Below are 26,987 nucleotides of genomic sequence, written 5' to 3' on the forward strand. Positions count from 1 at the left end.
CGACACTTTCAATTTTATAGAAATTAATATTTTCAAGTCTTTTTCTTAAAATAAAATATATTACATATTACGTCGGTTTTTACTCTCTTCTACTGTTTTTCCGAAATCGACAAAGTATGCTTTCGAAAATACAGTATGAAAGCCTCATCTTACAACAATATAAATTACAAATAAAGATAAAAAAATAGGCGAACAGGTTTTTATATTCAGCCTATAAGGGTAATTTTTCTTAGATATTATAAAATTTTAAATTCATTTCCTTTAACAATGCTGGGAAAGATATAATATATGAAATGCTATAGAAATATTTATGATATAATATTTTTAAAAGTTAAATTTTTATAAATACCGATGTTGACATTTGGAGGCCAATGTGGCTAAAATGCGAATGTGTTAAAAATCTATGACCGTCAAGTCGTTAAGTATAAACGCTTATCATATTTTATTAGTATTCTTCTTTCATATCTTTTTTTTTATTTCGTCCTTTTTCCCTCTTTTTGCTCTCAATTCACATCCCACTTTCACACAACGGGGAGTGAACAGCAATGTCGACAAACGGGAGCGCTTATGTCCAGATAATGTGAATAGTTAATTGATAATGAATCACAGAATTTCAGTCAGTGGTATAAATAAAGTCGAAATTATTGGGCGAAATTTTTTTAACTCATACTTCAGATCAATGTGCATTTTTCTGTCCTCTATGGTCTATATAAAAAAATGTTCAAGAAGAATGACATGGATTCAAATTTTTCTCCTTGATTTGATGAAGGATGAATAAAATATTTTCCTATTTTATGAGGTGTGATTCAGAAAATTAAATATATTTAGATAAAGAGTTATTCTAAATCTTCCGTTATTTTATACAATAACTTAATGAAGCATGTATTTAGTAATTTTAATTTATTTGCACAATAAAAAAATCTTTTAAACTAAATTTATTCATTTGTATTTGAAAATGTTAAATCCAAAATAAGTATTGCTAAACCCTACCCCAATCTATTTCCATAATTTTTTAGTTACCACCCTAAGAATATATAATATAATCTACTTTAGTTCCATAAATAGCATAAGCAACTAAAAAAACTTCAATAATGAAATAGACCTGTCATACACATTTTCGTAGAGTGTGATCAGGAATCTTTTTTTTCACTTAAATATCATTTTTGTGAAGGCTCTTTTAAAATATTATGTCATTGCAAGTTCAAAATAACACAACTTTGCCGTCTAAGGAACAATCTTTATTCAAAAGAGTTGTGGTATATATTTTACATATTGAAATTTAAATAATTTTATATTTAGAAATGTTATGAACAAAAACAATATAAAAATGGGTTAAAATTTGCCAGAAGTATATTATCAAATCCTAAATACACTGAGCATGGGGGTATAAAGTAGAACGATTTGTTTAAATATTTTAAAATAATTATAGAAACCCTAGCAATGAAAGGTCTTTTGCTTAATTGTTTAGGAAAAAAAGAGGAAGCTTTACAAAATGTTCATAGAGGTCTTAAAAATGACCTTAAGAGTTATGTGTGTATCCTTTTTTAATTTAATTTTATCAAATTATACACAATTTTAATGAAAATATTTCCTTAGCTTGAATCTATTACAATATTTTAAATCAAGGTTGGCATGTTTATGGCATGTTACAATTATTTGACAAAAAATATGAAGAGGCTATTAAATGTTATAGAAATGCTCTTCGGATTGATCAAGTTTGTTTAAGTTATTAAATAACTGAATACATTTTTTTTCACATTTGCATTATTTTTTTTTCAAAGAGAATTTGAATAACAAAAAGCATCATATTATATATAAGAGAATAGATAAACTTAATTAGTAATATTAAACCAGAAGAATATATATATGTATTTCATAATATTTTGCACAATTAGGAACAAGTACAGATTTTAAAAGATCTATCTAAAATTCAAATCCACATAAGGGACATAGAAGGATTCAGGGTAAGAAATATTTAATTTTTATTATATATTGAGAAATAATAAAGCTATTTAATATAATTTTAGGTTTTATATAATATATATTTAAACAAGATTATCTATATAGAATTTATTTCCCAAATATTTAAAATAACTAAATTAGTTTACAATCATTGAAGAAAGAAAAAATTGATTAAGCAAGATATATTTTTATATTCCTTTTAATGAAATTAATGCAAATTTAGGATTATAATAATTTTTATAGCAAAAGTATTTAAGTTACCTCTCATATTAATTTGATTTCGTATTTATATTTACATAAATGAATTGTAAAAAATAGGAAACTAGATACAAACTATTGAAATTAAGACCTACTCAGCAAACCTCTTGGATCCACTTGGCTCTGGCAGAAAATTTTTCATCTAATTATGAAATGTGCCTGAAAATTTTATCGGAATTTGTCAATACCCAAAATGTACTTGCAATCTTATGAATTATTATCTCTCCCAGTTTACAAAATGATTACATAGACTTTTCATTTTCATAATGGTTCTCTCTGATTTATAGAATTACGATAACATATTTTTTGAAAGGAGTTAAATATATTATCTAATCTGAATTCATTCACTCAATATTAGGGTTGGCAAAATTCTGGATTTTTTGAATTTAAATCACGATTCTAATAAAAATTTATATTTTAATTATAGAGGTACTTGAATAGATTTGAGATTAATATATCAATTTTTTACCTCAGTATAATATTATTTACAAGTATAGAGTTAATGCTTCAGGAAACCTGTTTGTCGAATAACTACATATTGATAATTCATGAGCTAATTCGATATATTATCAAATAAAAATTCGATCATATTGTTTTTTTTAAACAAATTAGTCTATATCAGTTAGTACAAAAGAAAGTCATTCAATACTTTCTAGAACGATTGTGAAAGTCTCAGATTCAAATAAAGTGTTTAACCCAAATTAAAAAAATTAATAAAATATGGCAGTTTACAATTTTATTGTATTTCCTATTTGGTTGTCCTCATGCATAGCTCAATTTAAAATAAGATAACATGTATAATTCTCTTAAATTTAAAGAATATTAATTATGTATCAAATTTTTGGTGTCCGCATAATCAAACATGTTTAGAACCCTTCATCCTATATTAAAACTTACCTTTTAAATTATATTTTTATTAACCTTTTTTTTCTGAAGATAAATCAATTGTTTATTACAAAATATTATGGTGATTTGAAATTATAAGAAAGATGAAATTATATCTATATTAATTTATAATTTTAAACATATTTAAAAAGGGTAACTCCATGACAAATCATCCAGTGAAACATTTTAAAAATGGATGAAACTTGATATGAAGGTTAAATAGATTGCATATTTTATACAAATCCAAATTATAATGCCCTAGCTCAAATATATCCTTAGTTATGGGTCCTCAAAGTTCAATGATCGCCTCTCTCTTATAACTAATCTCATAATATTTTTGGTCTAAATTAACGAATTATATATCATTATGTAGCCCTTAAAATTCTCCTTAAGAATATGCAAAAATTAATTGAAAAATATCTCCAGTGTCATTGTGTTTCCAGTAAAACAAAAAAATATTTTGAAAAGTGCCCCATTTAAAACGGTGAAACTTATAAAATATGTTTATTGACAAAAATATAAATGGGGAAAATAAGAATTTAAATTTTATTTAGTTTTTTTTTATAATTTTAGGAAGAAATTTACTTATAAAGGGCGTTTGAAACGATAAAACCCATCAAATATGTTTATTACTAATATATATTAAGTAAAAATATTAATTGATAAAATATGAATTTAAATTTTATTTAATTTTTATAAATTTTAGGAATAAAAATAATAATTATAAAGGGCGCTATCTATAAAGATTAAAGATAATTATAATAGATTATCTTTTTATTGAGGTATAAAAAAATGTATATTTTTAAAAATTTCTAGCGGATATAACAATTTTCTAGAAATATTAATGGTTATTTAAAATGCATATTTTTATATATAAAATACGTTATAATTTTCTTTAAAAATAGCGCTCTCTATAATTGATTTATTTATTCCTAAATATAGAATAACAGTAAAATTTCTTATTTTCTCCATTAATATTTTAACTTAAATATTTAAATATATTGAAAATAAACATATTTAGTGAGTTTCAAAGTCTCAAATTAGGTCACAGAAGATATTTTTAAAAATAATTTTTGCATTTTCTTAAAGGAATATCGAGGGTTACAAAATAATATATAATTTGTTACTTTATACAAAAAAATTTTGAGTAATTTGAGATTCGGTAAAAGAGGAAAAGGCTCTCACCGAACTTTGATAACTCGAGATACAATAGAGCTAGAGCATTAAAATTTTGATTTATATAAAATATACAATCTATTTTACCTTTGTGCCAAGTTTCATCTATTTTAAAAAATGGTGGTCCGAAATCACTCTTATTTCAGTCGATTTATCATGGAATGACCAAAAAAAATTAAAAAAAAATGGTAAGTTTAATATTAGTTTAGGTTTAAAATTTAGAATATTTTAAATGATTTCTATATATTTTAAGAGTAGAATAATACAATTAACAATTATTTTAAAAAGTGATTTAATTTTTGTGCAACTTAGTAATTTTCTTTTAAAAAAAATAATTTTGGACTAATCTAAGTCAAGGTTATAATCGAATTCAGCAAATAAATTGCATTAAAAATATTGATTTAAAATAAAAATGGGTTTTATTAGCCAACCCTACTCAATATTGAGTATCTGAATTCATGCATACTATATTATGACAAATGTGGCTTATATGGTCACTAAACAAAGTAAGCTGAATTTTCAACCAAATTTTAATTATCTAAACAACAAAAAATAAAAAATGAAAAAAAAATACATCTTAAAATTAGAAGAAAAGGAAAATAACAATAACATTTGTTGTATAAATGTGAGTTAACCTAATTTCTTATGTAAACCATTTAAAATTGTTATCCACGAGGGCTGGGTGGGGCGATAATGGACGGGGCTTACCTGACATGGAATTTATTTACGATTTTTTACCGATATTGAAATGGCCTATTTGTAATGTTATATCGATGTTCCAATATGTTATGTGCATGTATAAAGAATTTACTGCCAATCTCGTGCCAATTCTGTATACACATTTATAATTAGGTTATTTCAATGTCGCACTTAAATTTATTACTTTTTTAAAATAAGTTTCCGATTTGTAAGTTACATTTATTAAAATAAATTAAATTTACTATTACAATTAAAAAAATATATTTGAGTATACTAAAATTATTTGGTAATCCATGTTGCTGAAAATTCAGATAACCAGTGTACAATACGAGAATTCAGAACTTTTAAAATACCAAAATTTCGTGATGGTTCAAGCTGGCAAATATCAAGATGCCTTACAGCATTTGACACTCAAAGAAAATCTGATATGTGACAAGTTTTATATCCTTGAAACAAAAGGTTTTGTAAAAAAAATTAATTTTTTTTATCAAATTTTGATTTTTTTGTAAATATTTCCTCCAGATTTTAAGATAAAATATATAAATTTATATATATATAATTTATGATTTTATAAGTTTTTAAAATGGGTTGGACATGCCAGGGCATGGTGTACCTAGAGCCTTGTACAGGTTGCCCGAAGGCTCGGACAATTATGACTTTCCTCGAATTCGGGCTGGACTGATCCCCAATAATCATCAAAATGTCAATCAGAATCATCCATTTTTTCACTTAACGCATTTCTAGTGTTGTTAAATTACTTAACTTTGACCATCTCTATTGTAGCTTAGTTAAGCTTTTAGCCTAAAAAATCAAATTAAGCATCTAAGTTGAGTCTAAACTTGAAGATTGATTAGAATATTTCTGAATAAAAACATGGCTACGCTGTTTTATCGTTGACTAAAGTTAGGTGGTTTAACAACACTACGCATTTCACTTATTCATTTATGTTATTGAGTTACTTCTATTTAAGGTGACAATATGTGAATTAACACAATATTTAATCTCAAATTCCAATTTTTTTTTCAATCAGACTCGGGTTGTTCTGGAACAAAAAAAATCTGTACTGAGATAGGGCTCGGACACAGAATTTTTTAAAATTCGGCCAGGTCACGAAAAAATCACGTGTTTTGGATTAGATCTGAATTGTATACTTCTTATTTTTTTCCTCCAATTTATTTTTTACTCACTATTCATCAGTAAATATATTTGTGACAATGGCGTCACTAGCTCCGGCCACCAAGGGTTGCTCAAGATTTTTTTTTAAAAAAATACTACGCAAATTAGGGCTACTAAGCATCCCTTTATCCTTACTTACTGACACCTACCTTATTTGTGACAAAATATATAATTAAAAATTTTTTTTAAAAAAAAGCGGATTTATTATGTAAATTGAACAAACCGGAAGAAGGCATCCTGGTGTATTGGAATCTTGTGACTCGAAATCAAGAAAATTTATCCTATTACCAAGGTATCGAAAATGGCTTACGTATCAAATTAGGACAAAGTAAGTTTTGTTTTTGAATTATTCAAAAATTGTTTCGTTTTTATTTTTTTTCTTTACACTTTATCTTATTAATCATGATTGAGGAGAAGACTAATATTATCTAATCAATGGATCTTATACCCATACTAATCCAATCCTCTGGAAAATATTTTCCCCCCTCCTATAGAAATAGCAACATTTGTATTTACCCCCTCCCTCTCTACTACTGACTATCCACTATTATTAGGTAGTTCTTCTTCTTCTTCTTGGATTGAGTTTTAATACTCTTTAAGTTTGAGATTAGTTTTGGAAAAACTATATTATACATTTTAAAATTGCATGGTGTTATTCCAAACATGTGTAATATCTTTTGAATGTTAACACTTACGTCAAAATTAAAAGATTAATATTTTTTTTCCCTAACATGATCAACCCATTTATCATCCTTTCCTTTATACAATGACAAAGACATTGATTTATATAACTCTTATAATTGATTGACATTTTTATACATTATTTTAATTTCATATGGAAAGTAAGTGCGAGGTAAAAAAAAACATTCCAAGGAAGAAAAACTTTTTTAATTTTATTCTTTAATAATGAACTAATGAAGTTGGAATGTCTATTTTATTTTTAAATGTTGAATGCAAGAATATATTTTATTTCATTCATTTTGGAATGGAATTTTTTTTTAAAAAATTTTTGCTATAATCTATTTCATAATTTAAAAAAAAAGAAGTTACTACGTACTTATAAGAGGGAACTGTGGGGGAGAGGGTACTCCGATACAATCACTCCCATTGCAAGTACCCCCCCCCACTCAGGCATTTAATTAGCATTTGCTCTGCAATGAGATACTGGATATGAACTGGGTATTACTTCTTTTTCTTCTTCTCGATATGAAATTAATTTTAGTTGTGCAGTATCTGGAACTCTACAGCTGATTACTTAATGCGTAAATTCTTTGGCAATTGGCATGATATTCGGAATAAGTCGTAGAATAAAAAGGGGGATGGGAGAAAGAGGTAGTGATGTTAAACGTCTCAATTAATTTGATGCGATTTTTAATAACGGCTAACCCAATATTTTAACCAGAAATATATTGTCTCTAAGCCTAGAGATTTCGCTAATAGATATTAAACCTTTTGTCATCCTTGAACAAAATCTTGGCGCGATATTTTTCTGGGTAAAATATTTATCTAACAATACTAGAAAGAGGTATTGATAGAAACCATAATTCAAAATAAATATCCATCAAATCCACACGTAAAGTAGAATCTACAAAATCAACCGTTTTGTTTATTTCTAAGACTTTTATGCATTAGGTTATAGCTGCCAAATCTAGATATATCTTATAATATGCATTATAAATAATCCTCTTTTTTAATATCCGGTTTGGTTTGTGATCACGAAATGACTACCGAATTAGATTTTTTGGTTATGTTTGAATTCCTGGAAACATGTGAATAATATTATATTATGTTTTAAATGACAGGCGAATTGAGCACGCAAGACAAAATGCACATATACGAAAAAGCTCTACAAATTAATCCTTCCGCTCTCTTGCCGCAGACTATTCCATTGCAATTTACATCTCGTTAGCATACTAAAAAAAATATATAATAATATAAAATTGAATGTATTGAATATTTTTTTTATAAACGATCCATTTTAGCCTAAAATTTCCTGTCTCTGCTAGGATCTCTGGACCCATGTTTGATACCATATTTTTTCTCCAAAACCCATGACAAACAGGGACCCGATAATATTTGGATTTGTAAAACTGAACCTACCCAAATCCGGATCGGGTTTAAGAATTTTAGTCATTTTATGATAAAAAATATTACGTTATCTTTGCAAACTTATTTATTTTTGGTTTTATTCCTAATGCTTTGTTACTAGATTTTCCTAATTATTTGAATACCCATTATTCAAATTCTTTTATATGTAGTTAAAATAACTTTTTAAAAAATACTTATATATCTCATTCTATTCGACCGACAGTTTGACTAATTTTTAATTAAGGCTGTGTCCTAAAATGTTTTAAAAAAATTCCAAAAGTTTCAAAACTTTCGCTAATTTAAAAATTTTAACGGAATCGTAGGTTAAATTTTTGAAATTGTTTTTTTTACATACTTATAACAGTTTCTTTATTTATTTTCATTAAAATTTCCAATGTTTTTTGTATTTAATTTTTCGTGGTTTTGGATACAGCCTAAGCCGAATCTTGACAGAACCCATTTGAATGGCCCATCTGAACTGAATCACATTTTTTTAAAAAAAAATTTGAACTTGGATCAATACCATGACCTCGAAAATATTTTGTAGGGTCCAGAATCCTGATTTTTATTAGGGGATATTAATATTTTTTTTATATAGATCACAATTGCGAATAAAAAATGATTATTCAATTTACATTTATTTACAACCAAAGATCAACAATTTAAAGAACTCGTCGATAAATTTTTGCAAAAGAATTTGAGGAAAGGAATTCCTTCCTTATTTAAATTGATAAAAACTCTTTACACGGATCAGAATAAAGTTTATTTCCATTTTTTTAAAAATATTTTTATATTGAACTTTACAATAAGCTCTGCCAGATCTGCCACAAATCAACGAGAGTTTTGGCTTTACCCCCTAAGATTTTTTTTCCAAATTAAATTGTGTTATATTTTTTTTTATAAATTTGAAACTTTTTTTTCCTAGTTTGTGGCGTATATCTCGGCCCCTGGGTGGGTTTGAAGTCTAGCATTTCATATATTTTTTTTCTTAGTTAGATTCCATTAAAAACTTTCAAGTTATAAAAACCTTTTCCGATTTCTTCGAAAATATTTTAAATCATTTTATCTATTTTTTTAATATTATGATATATTTATCATTTAAACCAGGTGGATATAATGGACGAATTAATAAACGGATACGTACGTAATCTCGAGGCCCATAATAAATTAGGTCACAAGGAGACCATAAATATTACTATTTTCCAAATTAATTATAAATTCACTGAATAATCATTTTTTTTCTCGAAATATTATTATATTTTACTCTAATCGACAACCAAAAGTTAAGGGTTTTTAAGCAACCCATGGTAGCGTAATTATTTTTATTTATTTGGGTCGATATTTCTTGGCATTCTTATAAAAGAAAACCGGTATGATTATGCGAGGATGGGGTCTTGCATAATTGACGTAAGCTCCCTGTGGATCCGGGTCGTGGACCTACATTTAAGTATTAAGTAAAATTAAAAATACTATTTAGGCCACATTCAAATAATAAGCCTTATTCATAAACGAATGAGAAGCGAACAAATACATTATATTCGTATTCGTATGCAATAATTCGATTATTGTAAAATAATTCATACGAAAATATATCGACAAATAGGAAAAAGTATTGTAGTAACCTGAAAATATAGAACATGTGATCAGGTTCAATTTTTCTTACTGTTTATTCTTTTATAAGACATGAGATTTGGGACAGCAAATTAGTTAAAACTCAGAAAAGTCTTTTACAAGGAATTTACGTATATCTTGTTAATCACAACCTAGGGTTGTTAAAACTTATTCGTGTCGATTTTTTTAAAAATGGCCCGATTAAGATTTTAGCCAAAATAAAATTATAAGTCTGGAGATTTTACTCATAGATAGGAGATTTTCCAAATCTCAAGGCATGCATGATATTATTTTGGCTTAAAATCTTAATCGGGTGGTTTTTAAAATCGACCCAACTCGGGTATCTTATAATAAAACTACTCGAAATCTGACAAATGGTAGCACAAACCTTCCTGCCATCTAGGAGCGAAATCTCCAGTCTTATATAATATTATTTTGACTAAAATCTTAATAGGGTTATTTTTAAAAATCGGGGCTTTTTAACAACCCTACATTACCAATTTAGTTTGATGGGTTAACGACAGAAATGTAATGATAAAAGATAAAAAAAAACATATTTATTCTTGAATATTCGATTCAAATTATTAGAATAATTCGATTCGAATATAACTAATTAGTTCGTTTTGGATCCGGATCCCATTATGATTGTGGTGGCCTTCAGTGTAATTAGGTAGAAACCAATGACATATAATATACCTAGACAGACGATTCATTTATTAAAATTGTACATCAATGCAAATCAGCTGGGGACGACATCTTGGTAACAGTAATTATTATTATAATTTTAAACGAGAGCCTAATTTATTCGTATATCTGATGCAAGCTTTATTAAAGAATTAAATGTTTTAATTTCAAAAAATTAGAAAATATACAATAGTTTTTAACATGAAAATAATTATTATAGGTTACCAAAATGGTGGGTCCAGCTGATTTGCTTTTAACGACGCTTTATTATTCATTTTAATGAATGAATCGTCAGTCTAGGTATATTATATGTCATTGGTAGAAACGCACAGGGTCAAGCTTAATTTTTTAAAAAAACCTAGACAAATTATCAAAATTAAAATCCTGGACCAAAGGGCAGGTCTGTAAAGTTTATTTATTTTTTTTTGCAATGGTATAAAAAAAAGGATAAAAATGGACTTCCTTTTTTTTTTTATTAGAAAATAAAAAATAGATGACTTCAAATAGATAGGTTAGAAAATATTTTTTAAAAAAATGTAGAAAGAATGATGGGGTAATTAATTTTAACGAAGGTTGAAAAAAAAATTGTTCGTTATTCAATCTAGTGTTATTAAACCCCTCGATTTTTAAAAACGGCTAACCCAATATTTTAGCTAAAACAAATACGTAAGCCCTGGTGATCATGCTCAGATGCAAGAATGGTTTGAACATCTCTTAGCAAAATCTCAGGCTTGCGTACAGCTACTAATTCAATTAGAAAATTTGAATCAAATATGAATGACGAAAAGGGGGAATAATGACCTTTTCCTTATACGCAATAATTTATGAATTTTTAGAAATGGAGCAACATTTTAATATATATTTTTTTTAAATGTTTTTTACTACATATTTATTCCTTTGAAAATATAATTTTTTTAAAGCCTTATTAAGATTTTAGTTAAAATAATATTATATAGGCATAGAGATTTTGCTCATAGGTGACATCTATTTTCCATACTTCGATACTTAAATAATATTATTTTGACTAAAATCTTAGTCGAAGAACCGTATTTAAAAAATCGACTCAAATTGGGCTTCACAACAATATTTTCGAAATTGTAATCTTTTAAAATGTGAATACGTTAGAACAGATTTATCCCAAACGAACGTAGAGTCCCCTACAACTCTTCTATGGGCTCTCGTATTGAAATCTCGGCATTGCAGCAAACTGGGTCATTTTACTGAAGCTCTCGACTGCCTCAATCGAACAATAAATCACACGCCCACCTTCGTAGACGCCTACACCACGAAAGCCAAAATTTACAAAGTTAATCATTTTTCCCATTTATAGTATTTTACATAGTAAGGGGAGGGTGGGGGAAATTACTTCACCTGGCAAATGTGCCAATTGAGTTAAGAATTATGATATTTTTTTTAGCAGATGAATGAATGAGGTAACGCGTTACCTTTTTGATTATATAATTTTTTTTATTAATTGATAAACAGAGTTAATCGTGTGTTGATTTATGATTTAAAATTATTGTATTTCGTAAATGAACCAACTTTCCAGAACAACGGTAACATAATAGAGGGGTTAAGAGTTATGAGAGAATGCCAATCATTCGACACCGCCGATCGCTATTTGAACTGTCTCTACGCTAAGTACTCCCTGCAAGCCAACCTTGTCAACCAAGCCAACGAGATTCTATCCAAGTTTACTAAAGTAAAATATATAAAAATAGAGTTCACTCTTTTTTTTTCAATCATAATTCATAAAAAAAGTATTATAATAACGAATTGGTAAAACGCTCATTTAATGTTTGTTTTTGAAAAAGGACTATTAGCGAAAAACAAAATGGAGATGATTTATTTTAAATAAATTGCCACGATTTTTTCAATCCAAATATGGAAGACAGCATTTCCCACATATTTAAATTTTTTTTATAAAAACGGATAGGTTATGTGAGTGAGAGGGAATTAAATATAAAATAATACTTCAATATGAGGAGGGTATAGTCGTAATTTTTTCGCCATATATTTGGTAGTTAATGAGGATAAATTAATCTACTAAATAGTTATAGGATGCGTCTTGTAATTTTCTTCTTCTTCTATTCGTTAAAACTAGGTTCAAATTTTTAAATAAATTATTACAAGACTCGACCTGTTATTACATTGAAACGCCTTTAATAGGTGATGCTTTAAAAAAACAAATTTATGTTTATTTATGTAAACAAGGAAAACACGATACCTAGTGAAGATCTGAACGAAATGCAATGCATGTGGTATTTACTCGCGTGTGCTTCCTCATATAAGATCATGTCCGATTATGGCCAAGCGCTCAAAAAATGTCACCAAATTTATAAAGTAATTGGTTATTATTTTTAATAATAGATTACAAAAGAAGTTAACCACATTTCCTTGATGATTTTTTCTATATTTTATTTTAAAAAAATGATAAAATCAACGATTTAATGGATTTTAAAAACAGCTGGTTTAATATTTTTCTTTCCTGGTATACATCACTCTTTGAAGGCTGGTCAGATAAGATTTGCCAATATAAAATTGATACCGGCCAATTACCGACCAGATATTATTAACCTGATTTTGTTCGTTATACATATTTAATATATTTTTATTATATCATAACGTAGGTCACTTAAGAGATATATTATTATCAAATTTTAATTAACTTTTTATCTATGCGAATTTATTATGTTATATTTATCAATATAAAAAGTATATAAATATTGATAAAAATTAGTACATTTACTCTATTCATGATCAATAATATTAATTTTTAATTTTTTTTTAAAAATTATTTATTAAATTTTAAAATAAATAATTTTAATAAAGATCTCGCATAGCATATCCCTGCCCTCCTTTCGGGCTCCAATTGGCTTTGGTTTGATCAGGGCCTATTTTTTAAAAATAATTTTGCTACAGGCTATGACAAAAATAATTTTAGAAAATTTCCGATGTAGATCAACTAATTTTCAATTATTAAGTTAGATTTTTGTTAAATTATCACTTCAATTATATAAAGAATGTTCATAATATTATATAATAATATATTTTCTTGAATATTAATAAATTTAAAATCAAATTAAGACTCCATTTTATCGGATCTATTCCGTGAATTTTATAATATTTGCCGATGACTAATATTTCTAAAAAAAAAATCTGAAAATCGGCAGCTCGATTTGGGTCGATTTTTTTAAAACTACTTGATCATGATTTTGGCCAAATGAATATTACGCCTCGAGATTTTAGGGCAAATAGAGGTCCAAACCTTTCTACCATCAATGAGCAAAATCTTGAGGCTTACAATATTTTTTTTGCTAAAATCTTAATCCGTACCGTTTTTTAAAAATCGACCCAAATCGGAAAAAATGTATTGGCGGGCAACTCCGATATAGTTCTTGTTTTTATGGCAATAGGTAGATTTAAAAAAAACATCCCGATTAAGATTATAACCTTAATAACATCACATGTAAGCCTAAAGATTTTGCCCATAGATGGTTGAAATTCTTGGACATCTATTTGCCAAATATCGATGCTCATATAATATTATTTAGCTAAAATCTGAAACGCGTAGCTATTGTAAGCTTTACTGTCGACATCTAAAGAGAAATTAAATTTAGCTATTGCAGCTAACCGTTTTTTGTTTATAAAATGATGATATATTTCTTCTCTTAACGTGAACTGTTTACCATTTCATCAATCTACCCAAAGTTCCTGTAAGGTGTTTATTTTTTCTTTTAAATTTTATGGCTACATTTTTAAACTATCAAGCATTTTCAAGACATGCTAGAAGACCAATACGATTTCCACACGTACTGCCCTCGCAAAATGACGCTCGTGTCCTACGTCCAAACGCTCATATCCAGCTTCAACCTCAAAAAACCTCAGGAGGAATTGCCATCATATGGCGGCCAAGACAAAAGAGTCGGAGGGAATCATTACTTCATGGAAACGGCCCAATGCGCTATCGAGGTAAAATTCCAGCCAAAAATATTAATAGTCAGGGCTGGGGAGAAATAATTTGATTAGAATTTTTGTTTGTAATTTTTTTTTATATCTAAATCAATCATTGAAAAACCAATTGTTTATACGAGGTTATTTAAAAAAAATTTTTTTTACACACTAATAAAAATTTGTTAATTTTTGAATATTCGAGAAATTGGATTTTTTTTTGTTTTGTTTTTGAGATACAACAAAATTAAGTTTTTTTTTATTACCCATAATTATTTAATGCATTTTTATGCTGAAAAAAATGAGAAGTAAATCGCCTATGTTTATAAATCAAGTTAAGGGAAAAGTATAAATTAAATCGAAACCTAACCTCCATATATTATCCAGTCTATTTGTTTGAGGGTTTGAACAAAAAAATTGTTTTAAATCAAATGTAGATATATATTAAACTATACGATGATCCCGGACTGGTGAAAAAGTTGGACAGCCTTGTATTGGATCGTGTGGCTAAGGAAAAAGAAATGGAATATTTAGCCCAAAATATTGTAACGAATACTGACCAGGACAACGATAAAATATCCAATACTCAGAGTAATGTGGATGAATCTAATAAGTATAAATAGCACTCATTAATAATATGCATAAATGAAAGTTAGAAATATGATCTATGAGAGAGGAGGGCGGCATCACTATTTAAAGGTCTCAAGACTAGTTGAAATAAATTGTCCATTAAAAAAGACATTTTTAAAAACAGTCCTTGATTTTGAAACTTTTAACCTTACGATTAAATAAGAGGGGGAGCGGCATGTGAAAGATACCAAAAAAAAAAGTGTAAATTTTTTTTTTGTATACCATTAATATCAGTTCGAAATTAATGAATGGGCACTTAGAACCCAATGATGCACAAATGGTTGGTTCAGATAAATTAAGCAGCGCCGATATTAAAAAGTTGAGGAATAAGGAAAGGAAAGCTCAACTCAAGCAAAAGTCGAATTCGGATCAAAGATCAGGGAATAACGATGACGGTGATTCCAATTCCTTGGAACCGAAGGATTTTATTGGGGTATGTAAAGATGTTTATTAAAAACAAAAATACATTATAAATTGACAATCGATGCCATTTAATAATGCGGCTAACCGCGATCAGCTGTTTGCCTTGTTTAATGTCTTTGAGATAAGTAATTATATAAGTAGGCAAATGGTTTCACGATTAAAATAACTTTTTGTTTTGTCTAAAAAATATATTATTTATAAAACATTTGAGAGCTGTAAAAAAATGAATTAGAAATCATGTATACCTATTATATTATTATTAAGCATAATAAAAATGGCAAACAGCTGATTTCAAATTGTAATGTTAATCGTTATTATAATGTTTCAATTGGTTAGGACACGTAATCAAAATGGAAAACAGCTGATTTTAAATAAGCCTAGTTTTAAAATTTCATATATATTAACATTACGATTATCTAATGTTAATGGTTATTATAGTGTTTTAGTTAATTAACACCCCCCCCCCCCCCCATTCAATAAAAATACACAGAAAACGAATATCAACTATTTAAAAAACGTTCTACAAATTAAAATAGTTGATTACTATTGCTAATAAGGAATTTTTTTATGAAATTTAAAAACAAAATGGAAACCATTTTTTTGAATATTAAACCCCCTTTTTTGACCCTATGGTGTTAGTTCATAAATATCAGATTTCATTTTATTTTATTCCTTTCACTATTAAATATTAAAAGACTTCGAATCCATTGGAGCAGGCCATAAAATTTTTGACGCCATTATCACTCAATTTCTTCGACAATTTTAAGACACATTGTCTCTCTTTTAACATTTATATCAGGAAAAGTAAGTAAAACATTATTAAATTTCTTAAACAACATTCTAGTTTATTACAATAGCTATCTCCTCTTTCGTTATATTTTATTTTTTGCTCACTCGAAACAAATATAGTTTTATTCTAATTATTTAATGTCGCATCTTTCTAAATTTAGGTGTGACTTATAAAAATTGCTTCTTAAAATTTTTCAGGGACAACCCCAGATATGCACTAATGTTGGATGAACGCGCTAAATGAACGAATGAAATATTTAATACGCGATAGTTCATATTAGTGATCTGCATCGGGGCAATTTTTCAAGCCGGCCCGATCCTGAATGAAGTTTTTTTATTTGCCCCCAAAAGTCCGATCCGAAAATTAAAAAAATTATTTGCCCGCCCGAACCCAAAATAAAATTATACCCAAGCCCGTTCGACCCAGTACTGGCCGAGACTGGATTTGGAGTATAGTCCATGTATTATGTTTTGCTTTGCATTACGAAATCGTGTACAATAAAAAATATTAATGCTTACTTTTCAATTTTTTAAAAAAAAAATTTATGTATTAGAAAAATTATTTCTCGTATTGAGAGCCTTGATAAATATGAGGAGGATCTTGGACATCGAATCAACTAACTCCTTTTCGCCGAGCAAAAATTTGTGCAACGCTGATAGCCTACAAAATAATTTACTGTTCTACGAATGTTGGGTCAAATTTATGCATTTCATGTGGTGCTCCGAACGAGATGGATCTTCATTCATTCCCAATATTCCTTCGGATATCAAGGAAATTCTCCTGGAAAAACAAATCGATCTCTTAACTAAATATGCCTTAAGGTCTTTTCCTTTCAGTTATAACTTCCTTAAAATATCGTAAGCACTGTTCTTAGCAAATGATTCTCGAGTTACCTAAAATCATAAGTAAATTTGATTTACCACCCCCCCCCCCCCATCCTTCTCCCACTTTCTCTTTATAAAGAAACCATATTTCTGAGAAAAAATTGACATGGTATCTCCAATCATCGAAATAACTTGCCATACAAATATCAAATTAGTATAATTAAAACAAAAATTTTTTTTTTAGTATTGCTGCCGAAGATTTAAACGAAATTTCATGGAACGAATTATTTTCAAATCCTGAGGCACTGGCCAATTCAGTCAATAAATTTGTTCGAATGCACAGCGAAATGATTAGCGACATGTCACGTGATAATCAATTTTATTGCGGGGAGTTTTCTTACCTCCTAACTGGTTATAAAACCTTTAATAAATTTAGAATAGATTCTAAATTGCTAAAAAGGGAAATATCGCTTATATATCCTGGAAATTTTTAAAGCGATATTGAAATTAATATTAATAGATGCTAGAGAGGTAAACACTTGTATTTACATTTCTTTTTTCAAAATAAAAATCATTTTAAATGGAGGAAATAATCATTTTAAAGATTCTAATTTGAGAATCTTTATAATATTTATCCCATTTACCCCATTTTTTCCATTGCATCTATTAATATTATTTTCGATATTGCTTTAAAAATTTTCTCAGAGATATATAAGCAAGATTTTAGTGTTGTTAAACTATTCGATTTTAGCCGATTCAGGAAAATATATTACTAGATTTTTCTCATATACAAATGTTTAGACATTTAAAAATCAATCCAAATCGATCCATTTAGCAATACTACAAGATTTCCAATTTTTAATGATTTTTGTTTGCGATTTAAAATAGGAACCAAAATTTTAAACTCAGTAATCATAACTGATTTATTTTTTTTATACGTTTTTTTTTACAAAAAAAATATATATAGGCGTTAGAATGATGGTTTATTTAAACGAAAAAAATGGTTCCCCTATCCAAGACACAAAGTTGGTTTATAAAAGGTCCATTAATATCCTCATGTTGTGCTTGTCTCGTTTTAAAAGCCACCAGCTCACTTCGACATTCGACTACAAAAGCTTCTTAAGAGTAATCGATTAACGTTTTTATTCAAAAAAATTTTTTTTTTAAAAATAAATATTTATCACTATCATCTCATCACCTTTTAATTCTTTTATATAAAGCAGAGACCTGTACAGGTACCATTTGTACGGCCCGGCCCATATTAAAAATTTTTTTCTGCCTGGCCCGGCTCGAATTTTTTCTTCAAAAATTTTTTACGGCCCGGCCCGGGTTTAAAAATTTTAGGCCTGGCTCGGCCCGAATATTTTAAAAAAAATTTTTGGGGGCCCGGCCTGGAATTTTTAAAAATTATATTCGACCTGGTATATACAAAAAATTCATTATTTCGTATTTTATCATATTTTTCGGCAAGTATTATCATTTAATAAGCAAGTATATTCGCTAGTGTTGTTAAACGGCTCGTTTTGAGCCGATTTTTAAAAACGGCTAACTCAATATTTTAGCCAGAAAATTATTAACTAAGCCTCGAAATTTCGATACTATATGTCTAGACCTTTGCTCCTTCTATGAGCAAAATTTTCAGGCTTGCATAATATTTTTGTGGATAAAAAACTGAGTTAGCCCTTTTTAAAAATCGGCTCAAAACGAGCCGTTTAACAACATATTTTTAATTCTAAACAGATATTTAGTATATTACAAATTGATACTATAAAAAATTTATGTAAATATAATATTTTGAGAATATACAATGTATTTATAAAAATGTTTTAATTAATAAAAAATATAACATATATTATATATTATATAATAATGTATATAATCCTTTGCGTATTTATTCCATGGCAGGAAAACTATAATTTTATTATGTAATAGATACTATGAGTGTTATCTAGTGTTAACACCAAACATTATATTAATCATAACTATATATAATCATTATAACCATATCTAATTGACGAATATAATAATTCCGGCCCTGGTGCCCGGGCCGGGCCTGCAGGTCTCTGATATAAAGTATATATATATATTTTATTATTCTTTGTTTTATTACTTTTTAAGAAATGTTTTTCGGCTCTCTATTTTATGATGGATATAAACACGAAATCAGGAAATACCGATAACTCCTCAACAGAGGGACTTGTCCAAGAATTTATTAGTCATTTACGTTGTTCTATGTATCCGCTGATAGACATAGACCTAATATTACCTTACGTCCCGTTTCGACATATTCATCACGACATATAAATATTATTTTTATTTTTTTTTATAACTCTTCCACTACAAAATTACCATAGTCATATAAAAAATCCCACGTCTAAAAATAAAACACAGTCAAATTTTTATATACGATTTATGATGAGTTGGCGAAGGACATATTCGTTACATTTTTAAAAAAGTCAAGTTTTGTGTTGATTGTCAAACAAAATAAGCAATATATTTGTAAAATTAGAATATGCGCGCAACAATTGACTTAATTATATTTCTTATTATCAAAATTTCCCATTCCTTATCTATCTAACATTAAATAAATAATTTTGCGTGTTTTTTTAGAAGTTATTTTATATTCTGTAATTTTATTATTATTTTTTTTATGTGTGTTGTGTGTAAATGAAAAATAAATTGATTTCGTTTGATTTTATCTTGCTAGAAATTATGACATACAAAAATTTACTTGTAAAAATTTAAATTGGCGCTACAAAATTATAAATATAAAAATTAGGATAAGGCATATTTGGAGTGATATAACTTTTCCATGTTTATTTAAATGTTTGAAATTTAATGAAAATTTACATTAAAACTTGGAAACGCTTTTAACTTTATTTGATAGACATTATATTGTCTCATAGTTTCTATTTTTACTAAAATCTTAGGTAAGATGTCGATTTCTTCCTTCCCTCTTTATTTATTTTTTTGACAAATAGAGGAAACCCAATTCAATAACCGGAACTGGTTTATAATAAAACTGGAACTAATTTATAAAAAAATATATTTAATTTTCGCATAAAAGAAAGTATTTAAATTTTGTTATTCGATTAAATTAATTAATCCTAGTTGTCTTAAATATAAATTAAGATAAAAATTTATTTGACGAAAATATTAAAAAATAAAAACGGAAATTTATGTATAAAATAAAATTTTTATCCTTTTTAAAATCGAAGTTTGCATTCATAATAAACACGATTCGCTCAATCGATGCGAAATTTTACGCTGCGTAATTTACATAATTAGACCAATTATAGTTGAAATCTTAGTCCCTGCATTCGTAGTTATCGTGAATTAGCGGTTAAGAATACAAAAAAACATCCATAAGTTTATGAAGAAAAAATAGATAGTAATCTGATATAATTAAAATTTGTTTTAAACACTGTTTTTTAGAGATAAAAACAATTAAAGTTTTTTTTAAAGATCTTTAAAAATTGGGAATTATTTTGAATTAATTATATATAATTTTTTTCAAATATTTTTCGTAAAATTTATTGGAAAGAAAAAAAAATATATAGTTTTTTAAAGGTTGATTTTTATAATAATGAATTATTTATACATATCCCTATAATATATTAATGATATTTATTAAATTAATGTAATTGGAGAGAGAAAGATTGAATCTGATACTATTTTAATTTGGAGACAAAGGAAAAATGAGATCTAAAATTTTAATAACATTATATATAAGCATCGTCTTCATGACAGGATATTGACTGCATGCAAGCCTCCTTCCCCCTCAAATACCTATACTTACCTCTCTAAAAAATTTTCGCCGCATTCTACAATTTCCTAGATTTTGTTAGTTACACGTTTTTAATTATAATGGTTAATCCATTTTTATATTTTAAATAGAATGACTTAAATTATCAATACCCTATAACTATCTATCAAAAAATTTTGAATGTAAAAGTGTTATTACTTAGGGCATGAATTAAATTAAAAACCCCCTTCATTTCCAAATAATCCATTATTATAACATATTGTTTGGGGGAATATGAGTTAGCCAATAGCTAATCTCATTAAATTATATTAAGCAGGAAATTATTCAGAGTTTTATTTGAAAAATAATGACTATGTATGGTCTATATTTAGCAATTTTATATTATGATAGGTCTATAATTAAATTATTATATCAATATATTGTCTATAAATCATTCAAAAATATAATAGATGACATCTAAATAATTATAACCTAGCCCCCCCCCCCCCTCCCCTCCGCTGTTGCAGACGCTGAATAAAAGTTACCAAAGTGCAATAAAAATAATAACTAATTTTAGGGAAACTAAAGAATTGTTGCTAATCATAAAAGTAACAGAAAAAGGCCAGAATAGACTACAACAATGTGTTCCGCAGTGTCAGGTGATTCATTTTATATTACGCCTCACAAATATTTATATAGAAAATTCACTTATTTCGCTTTTTTTGTTCGTAGAAAGATAATAAGCTAATTTTATTTTTTATTCTAGGGGTGACACTTTTCTAGGGATACAAGGAGTTTTATAATTCAAGATAATGGCGATACGGTTTGGGTTAAGAAAATTATTTAAAAAACCCGTATGTCTCTCCGATCGGTTCGAAACCATGCATTTGACTAGAATACATTTTCAAAATTTGATATGAATCTGAATTCCTTATTAAGATGTAACCTCAAGCGCCAGAAGTTGCCAAATTTTTGAAAGCGCTAATTATAAAGCAACCAATACAATTATGCGGAATTAGAATATTTTATCCTTTTGATAGACAGTATAGTGACCTAAGCATTATACAACATTAAATTAAATTCCATAATATATAAAATATTATCGCTATAAAAAAAAATAACTTTTATACTTTTACTTGATGTATCTGGCTGTAGATTTGATACTTTTTAATTTAATAACGGTAGCATGAAAAAGTATTTAAGTAGACTTAAGATAGATTAGTTAAGGTGATGAAAACGATTACAAAAGATTTATTTTTTTATTTCAAACTCTAAGGTTGAGCCATTGATTGATAGGTAATAGTGAAAGAAGTTAATAATTTATGGCGTTGGTCATCATATAATAATTTACTACACAACTACCAAATTTTATTAAAATAGAATAAGACCCATTTTTATGTATAACATAGACCAAATCATCAAATCATGCGCTTGCTTCCGAAACTCTATATATCATATCCCGTCGTGCCAAAATAACTATAGCTTAGCTTTAGAAATAAACCTTTCCTTTTTTGGATTCGAACTTAGGTCAAAGTTTAAACTGACTTCTTAATAAACGGCCATAGTGACTAAGTGATGACAATAACATTCAGGAATAAGGGGGTTTTTTTTAAGGATAATTTACGACGTATTCTAATATTTTGATAAGAATTCATAGGAAATAAATAACCTTCAATAATATTAATACCGTTTCTACAATTGAAAATGCTCAAACTTTGCCCATTTGGGAAGGGTCATTTCCAAGATCGAGGTTCCTAAAGGCAAATTCAAAGTGGAGCGACTTTTGGAAACGTCTCTCAACTTTTTTTAAAATAAACTATTATTAACAAAATTAAATGTGCCGATGATTTTATAAATATAAAAAGAAAATAAGGAGGAATTTTATCAATTTTAAATCAATAGAGATTAAATTTGATATCTATCATATTTCCCATAGATTTTCTCCCCTTTTTAGATATTAAGTTAGAAAAATTATGAAAACACATAATTTTCTCTTATAATATTTCTTGGAACTTATCCTAACCCTTTCCTTATGCCACTGGTTTAGGTAAAGTTCCGATTTTAATCGACTCGGAATTTTATAAAGAAATTATAATGAAAATACCGAAGATATAGGCACATTAGCCAATGAATATTTAACAGAGTTGAAAATAGCATCCGAGACTTTGTCAGCAGTTAACTGACACTTATTTCAGTTAACTTCATTAGAGACATTCAACTGTTTTATGATATTATTTATATGAGTAGGGCTAATAAATGTTTTTTATAATAAAAAATTATATTAAGTTTCCTTCAGTTAGGCTTGGGTCTTTTACAAATTCGAACCTCGCACCCGAAGTAAGATCAACGTGAACATATGTTAGAAAACACTTGTATAGATATCCTCACATTACGATGGATAATATAGATTATAACATATAGGGCGAAAAATGTAGAATATCTGTATTGAAAAGGAAGATTAAGGAAAAAAGACAAAAACTAAAATAGGAGCAGGTTATCAATTATAGATATAAAAATAACAAAGTGTATATTACTTATTGTAATATAACTCATAAATGAGAACATTAAATATGAGCTAACCCACAAAAATATTGGAAGTTAATGTTTTTTGAAAGAAAATCATGAGCTAAATTAAGAAAAATGAGTTACAACAAATTTTAAAATAAATATATTTAAAAATCGAGTTTCAATTATAATTTAAGCAAAATTAATGACGTTTTATTTTTGTATCATATTTGTAATTTAATGTTTAGGATTTAAAATCATTGATCAATTTTTTTTTTACAAAATTTAATGCGTTTTTTAAGATTATTTAGTTATATAAGAATATTGAAAGATAATTCGATTTTCTACGCTCACCCTGTTTAATTTTGGAATAAACTTTATAGAGTGATTCTATTCTAGGAAGATGACGTAAATAGTTCTTATTTTTTTATAATCATACAAGATGTGTGTTATATTTCAATTTCTTACAAATGATTCTTATACAATATTAAATAAATTAGAGAAGATCACCGCCATAGACTCGCAACTTTCGTAGCGGATGCCTTATGGTGTGGCGGGCGTGTAAAATGTGCCGACATGGTGATAACTTTGCCATGCGGTCAATTTCCGGTCCATAAATTGGTGGTTGCAGCTCAAAGCAGAACATTATGCGATACGTATATGAGAGACCCCGAATTGTCTAACTATGATTTGAGAACGGCTCAATACGAGTACATCACTCGTCAGGTCTTTCTCAAAGTATTGGAGTATATGTACACGGGCAATGTACCTTTCAGTGGCGCAACTTTCGATTTCATGAAAGAAATCAATAAGATCGCTAACGAGTTTATGATCATAGGATTGTTAGCTTTACTTGGAGACTTTAATAAACAAGTACAGCAACAGGATCAGCAGGAATTGCAACGTCAGCAACAACTAAAGCAACAACAGCAGCAACAAGAGTCACAACGGCAACGAGATTTACAAAGGCAACAAGAACAACAACTACAAGATCAACAGCGTCAACAAGATCTACAGCGACAAGACAATCTACGGCGGCAGCAAGAGCAGTTACAACAAGATCAACGGCAAAGGGAGATGGAGCGTCAAAGAGAGCTAGAACGGCAAAGACAGTTAGGGATGCAAGCGCAGCAACTTGAACAACAACAACAAAGGGAGATGGAGCGGCAAAGAGAGCTAGAACGGCAAAGACAGTTAGGGATGCAAGCGCAGCAACTTGAACAACAACAAAGGGAGATGGAGCGGCAAAGAGAGCTAGAACGGCAAAGACAGTTAGGGTTGCAAGCGCAGCAACTTGAACAACAAAGGGAGATGGAGCGGCAAAGACAGTTAGGGATGCAAGCGCAGCAACTTGAACAACAACAAAGGGAGATGGAGCGGCAAAGACAGTTAGGGATGCAAGCGCAGCAACTTGAACAACAACAAAGGGAGATGGAGCGGCAAAGACAGTTAGGGTTGCAAGCGCAGCAACTTGAACAACAAAGGGAGATGGAGCGGCAAAGAGAGCTAGAACGGCAAAGACAGTTAGGACTACAACAAGCGATGCAACTAGCGCAGCAACAACAAGATCAACAACAAAGGGAACTGGAAAGGCAAAGAGAGCTAGAACGGCAAAGACAGTTAGCGCTGCAACAAGAAATGCAACGGCAAGAAAATTTAAGGCGGCAACAAGAGCTACAACAGCAACAAGATCAGCGGCAAAGGGATATGGAGCGACAAAGACAACAACAGCAACAAGAACTTCAACGACAAGAAAATCTACGGAGGCAACAAGAGCAGCAACAACAAGAAAATCTAAGGAGGCAACAAGAGCAGCAACAGCTGCAAGATCAATTGCAAAGGGAGAGGGAACGGCAGCAAAGGGATCTGGAGAGACAAAGGGATCTGGAACGACAAAGACAGCTTGAGCAAGACCTACAAAGGCAACAACAGCTACAGCAAAGAAAGCCATCTATGATGCCTCATTTTCAAAAATTTGTGGACCAAAAAGTTGATAAAGAGATTAGAGATATGATAAATTTTCCCGTAGAAGGGTATACTAAACCATCTATTGGACTTGGTACGTACGAGAAAATGCCGTTACAAAGCAACCTGTGAGTTTAATATATAAAAAATATAATATAATGAGAACTAAAACAAATAAACATTTAAAAAAGATAATGATGAATTAATTTTTTAAAATAAATTTCTAGTTGCAGCACCTGCCTAGTGCCAGTGAATCAAATGAATCAATTTTCAAGCATAATGCCTCAAATTCAACAAATCTATAAGGTAGTGTATGTTGAATAACATGCTAAATATATATATACTTTAAATCTATCCAAATTACCAAGTTCCTCTAATGGAATCGGTTAAAATTAAATAATTTGCATCATCGAATAAACAAGCTGGATAAAATGGTTTATAATGAATAATCTAATAATAAATAAGATCCATTTTTTAAAATTTTATAGATTACTATTTTATATCCATGACATACTGGATTAAATATTATTGGTTTAAAAATATAGCCGGCACCACCACAGATGCCACCTTATGTTCAGCCGCCACTCCCACCAATGCCAATGTATGTTCCGCCACCACCCCCACCGATGCCAACTTATGTTCCCCCACCAATGCCAACCTATGTTCCCCCTCCTATGCCAACTTATGTTCCACCACCTATGCCAACTTATGTTCCCCCACCGATGCCAATTTATAATCCTCCACCCCCATCACTGATGACTTATGTCCCGCCCCCGACTCCTTTCATGCCACAATTCTCCAGTATGGTAGTACCGTATAAACCACAGCCCTCACAGGCTACCAGGGCTAATATGACGGCAGACGATTTCCTGAATCTTAACCTGGATGAATTATGCGCCCTTCTTAGGAGCGATTATTTAGCCGTAGAGGATGAGATCGAGGTTTTCATAGCCGCTTGGAGATGGATCTACCATTCGCGATTCGATAGATGGAGACACATAAGAGATGTTATGGCTTGCATACGCTTTGTACATATGACTGTGAGGCAACTTTGCATGGTGGGAAGGGAGATGGAGAAAATCACGGAAACTCATGATTTCTTGCTCAATGCTTGTTGGTAACCTAATTTCTTTTTTAAAAAAATAATAGAAATCTCTATAAAATGTTTTACTCCTCTTTTATGTTTTTTATAGGTACCACACCTGCATTCAATTCAATGTATTGGATGCCATATTTTTCCCTGTTCCTAACCCGAGAAAATTTTATGGAGTCAAAATAAATGATCGTTTTACGATTTATAAAGAAAATAAGATACAAAGATACAGTATATACTAATAACTTTTACTATATTTTTGATCCTCACTGAAAAAGTGTCTAACTAAGTAAGAATTTCAATATGGTTTTTTGTTTGCCTTAATATTTTTTAATCTTATAAGCTAAATATCCATTAAATATGCCTTATTTCATTATTATTTGGATCTTCCATTCTATTCTTATTTCAAAAATTTGGGTAAAATTTATACAAATTTATGTTTAATTTAAGGTTTATAAATGGATAATTTCCATTATTTAAATCTTATATTCATTATTAATATTAAAATAGTTTTTTATAAAC

The 26,987-nt window shown here is 28.6% G+C and overlaps 2 protein-coding genes across 2 annotated transcripts; both read left to right on the plus strand.

Moving 5' to 3' along the window:
- Positions 1-1,124: 1,124 nt before the first annotated feature.
- Positions 1,125-19,850, plus strand: LOC135924587 (N-alpha-acetyltransferase 16, NatA auxiliary subunit-like). The gene is made up of 22 exons (XM_065459659.1): positions 1,125-1,256; positions 1,300-1,384; positions 1,430-1,534; positions 1,627-1,715; positions 1,896-1,964; positions 2,281-2,415; positions 5,292-5,439; positions 6,353-6,484; positions 7,959-8,060; positions 8,898-9,004; positions 9,352-9,415; positions 11,670-11,845; positions 12,089-12,241; positions 12,754-12,882; positions 14,311-14,511; positions 14,928-15,103; positions 15,355-15,553; positions 16,239-16,347; positions 16,887-17,154; positions 17,402-17,568; positions 18,125-18,282; positions 19,276-19,850. Exons 1-22 carry the CDS (start codon positions 1,188-1,190, stop codon positions 19,459-19,461), a joined length of 3,027 nt encoding a protein of 1,008 aa, XP_065315731.1. The 5' UTR covers positions 1,125-1,187; the 3' UTR covers positions 19,462-19,850.
- A 4,211-nt stretch (positions 19,851-24,061) lies between these two features.
- On the plus strand, positions 24,062-25,504 carry LOC135924471 (putative uncharacterized protein DDB_G0271606). The gene has a single exon (XM_065459527.1). The coding sequence runs from the start codon at positions 24,068-24,070 to the stop codon at positions 25,502-25,504; it is 1,437 nt and encodes a 478-aa protein (XP_065315599.1). The 5' UTR covers positions 24,062-24,067.
- Positions 25,505-26,987: the final 1,483 nt, after the last annotated feature.

This window comes from Gordionus sp. m RMFG-2023, chromosome 2 (genome assembly GCF_954871325.1).
Source record: "Gordionus sp. m RMFG-2023 chromosome 2, tfGorSpeb1-WG-v2, whole genome shotgun sequence".
Taxonomy (NCBI): Eukaryota; Metazoa; Nematomorpha; class Gordioida; order Chordodea; family Parachordodidae; genus Gordionus; species Gordionus sp. m RMFG-2023.

What these genes read in the sequence shown, in the direction of transcription:
- LOC135924471 (XM_065459527.1), top strand. Translation starts at nt 24,068, where the DNA reads ATGAGAGACCCCGAATTGTCTAACTATGATTTGAGAACGGCTCAATAC.
- LOC135924587 (XM_065459659.1), top strand. Translation starts at nt 1,188, where the DNA reads ATGTCATTGCAAGTTCAAAATAACACAACTTTGCCGTCTAAGGAACAA. An exon ending in GGGACATAGAAGGATTCAGG is followed by an intron (nt 1,965 to 2,280) that starts GTAAGAAATATT and finishes TGTAAAAAATAG; the next exon opens with GAAACTAGATACAAACTATT. An exon ending in TCCATTGCAATTTACATCTC is followed by an intron (nt 8,061 to 8,897) that starts GTTAGCATACTA and finishes TTACAACCAAAG; the next exon opens with ATCAACAATTTAAAGAACTC.